The sequence below is a fragment of the Microtus ochrogaster genome, chromosome 15 (assembly GCF_000317375.1).
Source record: "Microtus ochrogaster isolate Prairie Vole_2 chromosome 15, MicOch1.0, whole genome shotgun sequence".
Lineage (NCBI taxonomy): Eukaryota > Metazoa > Chordata > Mammalia > Rodentia > Cricetidae > Microtus > Microtus ochrogaster.
Window position 1 is genome coordinate 14,995,157 of NC_022017.1, and position 10,440 is coordinate 15,005,596.

The window sequence follows — 10,440 nt, forward strand, 5'->3', positions numbered from 1 at the left end:
CACTGCATGAGGAAAGTTGAGAACCAGTGCTCTAGAGGCCTCCTGACTGCAGATCCATGCTGACCAGCCGCCATGCTTCCCCTGCCATGCTGGACTGTAGCCTTGTCTTTCTGTCCTTAAATTTCTTTTCCCAGGTATAAAGTAACTAACACTTTAGGCACCTCAAGGGCTTCACAGGGGTGCTGGCCTCAGGGGTGAATGTGCTGCCCTCAACAGTGACCATGTCACGGCTCCTGGCTGCCATAAACTGGGGGTCAACCACCACCCCTTCAATCCCTGAATCACCAGCTGTGCGTGCTCCTGTCCCTCTTCTTAAAGTAGCAAGCCATGAGTGCCTTCACCAGGACACGCCTCCTTTTACATACCTTCCCTTCCCTCCAATCTTGCTACACTGGTAGCTGGTGTCCCTGAAGTCTGAACTCTCAACACTGGAGTGGCCCTGAGACCCCCTAAGATGTCCCCTAAATCCACTTGCTTCTGTCATCTCCAGTCCACAGCCCCACACCCAAGGTCACTGTCATTTTTGCTCAGATAATCCCAGTAGCTCCCCCAAAGCATGAATGCCCTTTTCCCACAGTCATTGTCCCCCCAACAAAGCACGGTGAGTAAGTCTGCCCTGCTCACAACCCTTCAGGGGCAGTCAGGTAAGGAACAGCCAGGAACCTGTCACAGGAGGAAGGACCAGAGGAGACCAGGTGACTAAATGCCATGAGAGATCCAGCATGAAGTCCCAGGACAGAAGAGGATTTGGGACTGGTGGTGACCATAATCTTAGCACTAGCCTTGAGAGATGGAGGGTGCAGGAGGATTGATTGCTGCAAGGTTGAGGCTGCCTAGGGCTCCAGAGTTTGAAGCCAGCCAGGGCTTCATAACAAGATCTTGTAACAAAGAAACCCAAAGGGACCATAGAAGGAAAAGCGGTGGATCTGATTAGCCTGCAGTTTACAGTTGTCTTAATGTTCTTTATGAGTATGGGCCTAGGGTTTCACTGCTAGGCAAGTGCTGAGACACATCCCATGCTATGTATGTATGTATGTATGTATGTATGTATGTGTGTGTATGTATGTATGTATGTATGTATGTATGTATGTATTTTTGAGGCAGGGTTTCTCTGCATAATAGCCCTGGCTGTCTTAGAACTCACTCTGTAGACCAGGCTGGCCTCGAACTCACAGAGTACTAGGATAATGTTTCTTATCTCCAGCCTCTGCATGCAATTGTTCATGAAGCTAACATCCGGGGATCTGGAAAAAGAGTCCAATAGTCACTATAGCTACCATCTTGGCAAATCTAAGATTATTTCAAAACGAAAAATAAGAAAATGCCCTCTAGGGGCTTCCTGCCAGATTTGGAATGAGACCCAGGCTGTGCAGGGGTTGCCTTCTTTCTCCATCCCACCCTCGCCCACCTGCCAGGGTCCAGCACTCACTCTTTGAGGTCCTCCAACACAACACAGAATCCTCACCATCAAGGGCCATTGTTCTTGCTGCTACCTCTGTCTGGAGTGGACAGGGTTCCTCTATTGCATCTGTTTCCTGGCCAAGGGCTGCCTTCCATGGACCTTCCTTGTGCCTATCTCCTTGATAACCTGCGCTTCCCCTAGCAGTGATGTGCGACAGGGCTTTGCGATCCCATAGTGCCTCTGGAACTTGCAGAGGTGAGCAGCACACAATAGGTCTGCAGTTCACACACACAGTATGTTTGCAGCACACAGTAGGTTTGCAGTTCACACAATTCCCCCCCCCTCTGGTTTTGTTTCTCCCTCGCCTAAAGTGGACCTAGTCTTTGTGCCATATACTGGCTTAGCTGTCTCCTGCCACCCCACCCATCAAGATGCCCCAGGAGCCTGTCTCACAGGATGAGGCCTCCATGCAAGACAGGTAAACAGCTGTAACCTGTGTCCTATGTCCCCCTCTTCCCCAGTGAGCAGTGCCAACCAGGATGTGCCTAGCAGAGGCTCAGTCCCTGACTGCAATGCTGCAAGTGGCCACCAGGTGGACAGTGGCCACCGAGTCTGGCTAAGTAGGTCACAGGGAGGACACCACCCACTGCCTAGGGACTTTCAAGAGCCAGGAAGCAAAGCCTGGCTGTGTGGGGCCTGTCTGTAATCCCAGCACGGAGGAGGCAGAGACAAGAGGGTCAGGAATTCCAGAGCAGCTGCAGCTACAGAATCCAAAGCTCATTTTTACCAGGATCACAGGCAGGTACCCCCCCACACCCAATGGGAGCATTTTAGCGTCAGGATTTGAAAGGGAAGGGATGAAGTGCTGTGTGCTATCCTGTCCCCAAGCATCCAATGGGGACACTGAGTGGCCTCTTGGCTGCTGCAGCATCTGCAAAGCTCCCCAGCCTCAGAGAGCCTTTTCCCTGCAGGTCGAGTGTGGTCTGAGGGACACTGTGAGCATCCTCGATCATCCTGTTGGCAGGGAACCTCTTGCCCTGGCATTCAGCATCGGCATTAGCCAGTGTCAACTCCAGGCTGAACTGGGAATTACTAGGTGGCTCACCTGACTTCTCATCCTGCTCCAATGCATTCTGATTTTGCACTCAGAACCATCCCAAGCCATAGGTTTGATAACGTCACTCCTCACCCCCTGCCCTAACTGTGCTTAGAGAAAAGAACTCCAACTTCTTGGCAAGGCTGAGGAGGCCCAGCACAGCCTACTCCTGTGTGCACCCCATCCACATTTAAACTGCAGCTGCTGATGGGCCACATAGCCCTGCCTTCTTGTCCTGCTTTCCTGTGCCAGCCCTGTACCCATCTGTGGTGGCACACATCTTTAATCCCAGCACTCAAGAGGCAGAGGCAGGTGGATCTCTGTGAGTTCAAGGCCAGCCTGCTCTACAGAGTAAGTTCCAGGACAGTCTGGGCTACACAGAGAAACCCTGACTCAAAAAGCAAAAACAAACCAAAACAAAAGATCTCTTCTCTTCCCCCATGCCTGTGTCTGTTCCTCCTCTGTTCTGGACCACTAGAGCTAGTCCCTGTCTGCCTGCTTTGCCAGATGCTGAGCTTTCTAGGGCAAGGATCCATGCTAACTTAACCTGAGACCCCTAGTATCTTCACCCAAACATCACATGTATTGATGAGACTCTTGCGAGGACCATGGAAAGCCAGGACTGCCATCAGGGAAGGAGGTGGGGCTTTTGGCATTCTAGCTCCAACTCCTGACCACACTGAAGTGAGATACCTGATCAGAATTAGGTGCCCACCATACTGAACTCACATCCCAGCAAGATGCTGGCCAAACTCTCCAACCTCCATGGACTTGGCATAACAGTAGTCCCGTCCTCCATCTCTCTCTGTCTCTCTCTTTCTCTTTCTCAGTACAGCACTCTGACTTCCTCTGGGGACCCTCCCCTCCTCCTAGCTCAGACTATGGGGTTTGCATAGGAGGCCAAACTGGGTGATGAAGATGACCCCCAGTGGTCCCCGTGAGAACCTTCCTGAGACTGGAGTCACAGGAAAGATGTGCCCTTCTTCTGTGGGACACAGGAGGGCCCCTCTGGTGGTCAGCATGCTCTTTCTAGAGAAGTGTCTGACTAAGAATGAGGCCACACCGGGCGGTGGTGGCGCACGCCTTTAATCCCAGCACTGGAGAGGCAGAGGCAGGTGAAGCTCTGGGAGTTCCAGGACAGCCAGGGCTACACAGTGAAACACTGACTCGAAACACAACAAACAAACAAACAAACAAGAATGGAGCCACTTCAGCAGAAGTTCAGAATGGAGAGGAGATTTGGGCACTGTCTGAACACCTAGCCCAGCCATGCCTGAAGTCCCTTTCCATTCTATTAATGCGGGCACCCCACTTGTGGTCAGCCAGCTTCAGTCTCTTAGAATTTAGAGGCCCTAATCTTTCAACTGAGGGAAATCATCCTTAAGCTAGGCAGCATGTCACATGAAATAAGAACTTCTATTATTAAGATTTGGACCCTCAGGGCTGGAAAGACAACTCAGTGATTTGAGCACTGGCTGCTCTTCCAGAGGACCTGGGTTCAATTCCCATCACCTACACGGCAGCTCACAACTATCTGTAGCTCCGTTTCCAGGGGATCTGACACTCTCACATAGACATACATGTAGCTAAAACACCAATGAACATAAAATACAAATAAATAAATTCAAAAAGAGAGAGATCCTGCCCCTCGAAGGAAGCCGAGCCAGTGAGATGGCTGTGTGGGGGTCCCAGGCCATCACCACATTGTGGTCGTTGAGACTCACCTTCCTTTCTCTGGCCTGCTGTGTCCCCTCTGGCAGGGGACTTGGTGACCCTCCGAGCACTGTCAGCTCTCAACCCCTCCTGAGGCCTCCTCGGAATCATCACGTTGAGTCTGTACGCGTTGGAGACCACCCCTGGCCTCTCAACAGTGTCCCAATCCTGCTGGGGGAGGAAAGAGCTTGCTGGGGAGGAGAAGAGGGCCCTAGGCCTGCATCCCAGCACGAAGGGTAGAAAAACGGGGTTCTTAAGGACACCTGCCTCCTAAGTGGGGCTCTCAGTGGACCCTCTGTCAGCTTTGAGAAAGAGGTAGGGCCATTGAAACCAAAATCTGGGCCAAAGTCACAAAAATGAAAGAAATGGGTTCAAATCCTAGGCCCACGGCTTCCCGGCTGTGTGATCTCAAGTGAGTGACTTTCCTGCTCTTGGCCTCAGCCCCTAGCAGGAGCACAGTGGTCTGTAGCATAGAGAGTGCTGGAGAGCCTTGCTTGAGCTCAGACCCATTGAGACCTTTGCACGGCCCACACACATGCGTGAACAGGCGAGGCTGTTTATGCGGAGCCCATTCTTGTCGTTTCCTTTTGGGGGGTGGGGGTAGGATCTAATGGGACAGGTCTGAAAGCATGAAGGCGAAGGGACAGCCTCTTGGCTCCTGTCTCCTGCCAGCTCCCAAGCCTGTTCCCTTCCCTCTACCTTTGGACCTCAACATCGGGACCGGCTATGGGCTCATTCTCAGCAGCATGTGGCCAGGGCAGAGCTGGGTCAGCCTCACGCTTGCTCTGGACACCATGCCTAATTCCCAGTCCTGAGACCTGAGCCAGCTGGTGAGTCATCCCAAGTCCCCATTGAACTGGAAAGCCTCTCTCCACCTGCCCACACTGCCACCACCCAGCAGGAGCCCCACCCTCCCATCAGGGAAGGCAATAGCCAAGCCTGGCCCAGAGTTCTCTGTAAGAAGGAAGCTCAGCCCTCTGGAGTTTAGAGCTCTTATCTCCAGGACTGAGGACACTGGCTGATCCTGTTCTTGCTCCCAGATCCTGGCCCTCAGCTCACCACAGAGGAAGAATTACTGGTCTCATGAGGGATACTGCTGTACTGGCTGGAGCTGGTGTCAGAGTTGGCGCCCTCGTTGTCACAGCTACTATAGGCCAGGCCCTCCAGATAGGGTAATGCCTCAGGGTCCTGGTGCCTGTTCCTTGGGGCTGTTGCAGGGCCCTCCGCAGGGAGAGCTGCTGTTGGGGACCAGCCCCTGGGAGAAGAGAGAGACCAGTTATTTTCCCCTAAGAGGTAACAGAGTCAGGGACTGAGTCCCACCTGCCCAACGCCGTCCCCTGTACATGTGGGCCTACTCACATGGTGCAGGGGTCTGCAGCTACGGATCAAGAAGCCAGTGCCAAGGGCATTTGGTCTGGGCTCTCTGTGGGTCACCAAGAGCTTTAGCTGCCTCCCAAGGGAGAGGGTTCCACCACATAGATGAAGAAACCCAGGATCTGAGGGGTCAAGAGCCTGGCCAAGGCCGCAGCCCTGGGAAACGGCTTGAGTGAGGAGGTGTGGGTTCACTGAGCCGGGCTGGCAGATGAGGGCTGTTTAGCAGTGTGAGGGGAAGTGAGTTCCAAGGACAGGAGCTACAGAAATAGGGCACTTTACAGACGCAATCCCTGCGGTCCCCTGCTCCAGAGGCTTACAGCTCACGGCATTCCCAGAGTGGCCCACCACAGCCCTATAAACCAGCAAGACGTGACAGCGCTAGAAAAGGGATCTCTAGATAAGGAACCGCGGAACATCTGCACACATCCCAACCTTCACACCTAAAGCCTAAACCCTGCAGTGCAGGTTAGCAAATCAAATGCTCTGTCCAGTTCTGCAGGAAAGAGTCCTCGTAATTTGTCCTAGACTGTCTGAAACGCATTGGCTGTCAGAGCCCCCTTTTCCTTGTTCTTTTTCGCTTAAACGCGTACCTGAGGGGAACACAAGCCCTCAAACAAGGGCTTGGTCCAGCCTCTCTTTTTCAAATGTATTTCTGCAGTATTGGAAGTCAAACCCAGGATCTTAGGCATGCTGCCTGCCACAGAGCTACTCTCTCAGCCCTTGTTCTGCAGATGGGAAAAGTGAGACATAAAAGATGGCCTAGTAGGTCAAAGGCCCCACATCCCATCACAGCAGATGGGAAACTGGGACCCAGCTCTCTGGACCCTCAAGCTGTGGCCTCTTAAGGTCTCATGACCCAAGCAGGGAACTTTGGGTCTGTTCAGGCCTGAACTGGAGGGTATCTCAAGCAGGGGTAACAGCAGGTGCCCTGGCTGAGAGGCCCATTCAATCTTTTGGGGGACTGGGGGACAGAGTCTAGCTATGTAACCTATTGAGTTTTGAGCTCCAAATCCTCTTGTCTCCACTTCCTGGGTGCTGGTATTACATCCATCTGCCACCACACCCAGCTCCTCCAATCCCTTAAAACCGTTCACAGGAACCAGAAGTATATAACTGTCCCCTACCCCATGGAATTATGGGATGGTCAGGGCTACCAGGAAAGATACCCAGGGTCAGGATCAGAGACTCAGATAAAACAAGGACAGATCAATGTGAGCTTTCCAGGGTTTCCCAAGGACCCCTGAAATGCATTCACTGTCAGAGCCCTCTCTGCCCACTTTGTGGGCTGACCACGTGACCCATGCCAGCTGTTGTAGATGGACACTGCCACCATGAAGAGTTGCATGTAGGGAAGGTATGGACATTCTTCCCCAAGGGAGCCGGTCCCTGGAGCCTGGGGCTTTACCCACCTCTGAGGGCCCTGCCTGAGGTCAAGGCCTTCCACAGAGTGGCCAGCACAGGTGGTGGTTCCAAGTGGGTCCTGAGGGGCCGGCGGGCAGCAGGGCAGGTCGCAGTAAGGTGCCTCGGCACTGGAAGGACTGTGAGGCTCCTGGGCCCGCATCGGAGAGAGGAGACAGCTCAGGCCCACGTGGGACTCCCCTTCCCCCTCCCCCATACAGCCCCTCCCAGCTCAGACTGGTGGGTGTCTCCAGAAGTCATCTCCTGGGAATCTCCCTGCTCAAGGAGACCAGCCATTCCATCAGCTGGACTACCCTGGGGACTCTGGTCAGAGGCAGCAGGGTGCCTGGAGGGCACATGCACACGTGTACATGCATGAGTCTGGCGACAGGTACACATGCATGTGTGTGTGTATAAACACCTGTGTTTTGGGGCACCCATGTGTATATCATTGTTGAGGGATATGTGCCCAAATGCATGTGTACAGGCCTGTCAGCTACACCAATGCATATGTGTGTGCAAGATCATGCAAACACAAATGTAGGTGTGCACGCCCGAGAATGGGAACTGCACCGAAGGCCCCAGAGCACCCTTGCATCCAGAAAGTAAGAGGGAAGGAGAGGCTTGGCCTGGTCTGAAATGGAAGAAGGGGTCTGAAGGTGGAGGGACGAGCATGATCTTCTAGCAAGATCTAGAAAAAACAAAGGGCCCTGTTTCACTACGGGGTCACAGCCCCAAACTAGAGGTGTGCCCTTGGCACTGCCCACAGCAAGGCCACCCCTGGAAAGACTGATATTGGGCTCAGCCAGAAGGAACGGCTGCTCCCCTCAAAGAAGGCCCCCCCATTCCCTCCACCTCCCAGAATGGCAGGGCCCTCCTCTGGTGGTGGGAGACAGGGACATGGCACCTTGTGCCCCGCCTCCTCTCGGGTTACCTGGGCAGCGGGCTCCGGCAGTGGCAGCTGGCGGCTGTCAGCACCCTCGTTACCGGGGGGCTCCGGCTCAGGCCCCCACACTGCCACCCTCCCAGGCCCTGACTCTGGGCCGTGGTGGCTGCAGTACTCCAGGCTGCCGAAACCTTAGAGGGGCCAGCCTCGGGAGCAGGGCCCCTCATTACTGTTTCATAAGCCGGGGCCCAGCCAAGAACAATGCAGGACATAAAACCGGAGGAACCCGATCCTGGCGGCTCACCTGAGAGCAGGCCGGGTGGAGTCTCCCTGGGGACCCTGGGGACCCTGGAGCCCGGCGCCTGGGACAGTGGCTGTAGCCCTGGCAGAGCCCAGGGTGGGCAGAAGTGCTCTAGAATTCAAGAAAGCCACCATGAGTAAGGCCAGGCTGTGTGAAGGAAGACCTAGGGGTCTGCAGCCACATCCAGGCCAAAAAGGGCGAATTAGGATTCAGTTTCACACCTGCCCCATAGCCAGATTCTGATCAAAGCCAGGCAGCCCGAGGTGTCAGATCCACAGCCGGGCTTGGCGCCGTGGCTACCCAGGGGACAGCATGGCATGAAGGAGGGAGCAGACTCTCAACCCAACCCCGGCACTTCCAAAGGCCCCACCCAGCATGAACCCCAGGCTGACATGGCACCCGATTCTTGCTTTCACCCTTAGCCCCATCCCCTCCCCCTGTTCACATGACTGCGTCCGGTGGTCATCTCCGGCTCTGATTTCCTGCCTAGTCATTGTCGTAGTCTCTGCCTATGACAGACCTGAGTCCCACCCCAGCTGGATGACCTCACTCAGTGGCTTCCCCCCGCTCTGGGCCTAACTATCTATGAAAAGGAGGTGTGTGACCAAGACCTTGGCTTGGTGACTTGGCCTCAATTGCCTTACCTATCAAACGGTCATGATAACCACATCCGCCCCCTAGGGGACATGAGGAGAATTACCTGACGTGACATAAGTTCAAAAAAAAAAACCCCGAGAGAACATTAAGTAGAATCTTATAAATGTTAAATTAGTAGAATAATATTAAATAAATTAAGAATAAATAAATCATCCAGAACTAGTGATGTACACTTGCAATTGGCAGCACGAAGATGGGAGGATTGTGAGTTCAAGGCCAGCCTGGGCTATGTAGAGAGACTCTGTCTGAAGAGGGTGGGGGAGTGCTGACGATAGCAAATAAATTATAAAGATCTGTGTGGCCCTCCCACCCAAACTATCCCCCCCTCTCCAAACCTGGCCATAGCCTGCTCAATACCACGTGACTTCAAGGGCTCAACTTCCACCAGCCTCCCAGCCTGTGGATTCAGGTGTGTCTGGAGCCCAGGGGGTTCAGAAGCTGGGGATGCCAAGAAACTAATCATTTCCACTTTGTGACCAGAGCCATTTTTACATATCCTAGAACAGCTGAAGGAATGAGCAGGGAAGCCTAGGCCATCTCCTGTGGCAGATGTAGCGGGGACCTAGCTAGGGGTGGCACTACCCCACTCGGGCCGGTGAGGCTTTTAAATATAGACCTCTTTGTGCTCCATGTGTCTGGATTGAAAGGTAGAAGCAAATGGGGCCAAGATTTCAGAGTCCTTTGGGGCAAGGTGGCTGCCTCTGGTTCCTTGGAGATGCGCCGTAATAACGATCTGGAGAGATAGCAGGCAGTATAGACAGAGCGAGCTGGGGATAGCGGGCACCCCACAGCTGCACTTGGGCAGATGCCGGCTCCCTGGGAAGCAGTAGAGATTCTCCATCCTCAGAGCGTCACGGAATGGGGTTCAGGGAGGCAGCCAGAAAGGTCCAGAAGAGGTGATTGATAAGGGTCAGATAAAAACCTGGCTTGTTAGCAGAGCGGAGTGGCACACGCCTTGAACCCAGCACTCGGGAGGCAGAGGCAGTTCTCTGAGTTCGAGGTCAGCCTGATCTATACAATGAGTTCCAGAACAGCCTGGGCTCCACAGAGAAATCATGTCTCAAACAAACAAACAAAACCCAAAAACAACAACAAAAATCCCACTAAAAAAACCTTGACTTGCTTTATGTAATATTGGGAACGCAAGTCATGGACTCAATCGTTTATGTTAGGAAAGTGTCCTACTTCTGAGTTACATCTCTATACTAAGGTTAGGTGTGCTCACGCGTGCACGTGTGTGTGTATGTGTTAGGTACACATGAACATATGTGCACATGGAGACTGGGAATTGACACCGCACAGGTGTCCTTCCTCTATCACTTTTCACCTTTTATTTATTTATTGAAGCAAAGTCTCTGTAGCCTTGGCTGGCTTGAAACTCACTCTGTAGCCCAGGCTGGACTTGAAACTTACTCACTCTGTAGCCCAGGCTGGACTTGAATTCTTCAAAAAGATCCACCTGCCTCTGCCTCTCAGGTTCTGAGATTTAAAGGTGTGCACCACTGATATAGGTATGAATAATTTGCATTGGTGTGGATTTTAAGGTCAATTTTGTTATATGTATATGTATTTCTGATCTTGAATAAGGTGTTGTGATTGTGTAGTTCATTTTT

General features: G+C 53.1%; 1 protein-coding gene across 1 annotated transcript in view; it reads right to left on the reverse strand.

The window, feature by feature from the left end:
• LOC102001180 (TRIO and F-actin-binding protein-like) overlaps window positions 1-8,400 on the reverse strand; it is a 12,359-nt gene extending 3,959 nt beyond the window's left edge. Inside the window, exons 1-5 of the mRNA XM_026782687.1 lie at window positions 8,392-8,400; window positions 8,174-8,281; window positions 6,995-7,134; window positions 5,271-5,466; window positions 4,223-4,379 (exon numbers count right to left, since the gene is read on the reverse strand). Of these exons, the coding sequence (XP_026638488.1) occupies window positions 4,223-4,379; window positions 5,271-5,466; window positions 6,995-7,134; window positions 8,174-8,281; window positions 8,392-8,400 (610 nt within the window). The remainder of the gene's footprint in view (window positions 1-4,222; window positions 4,380-5,270; window positions 5,467-6,994; window positions 7,135-8,173; window positions 8,282-8,391) is intronic.
• Between the last annotated feature and the right edge of the window lie 2,040 nt (window positions 8,401-10,440).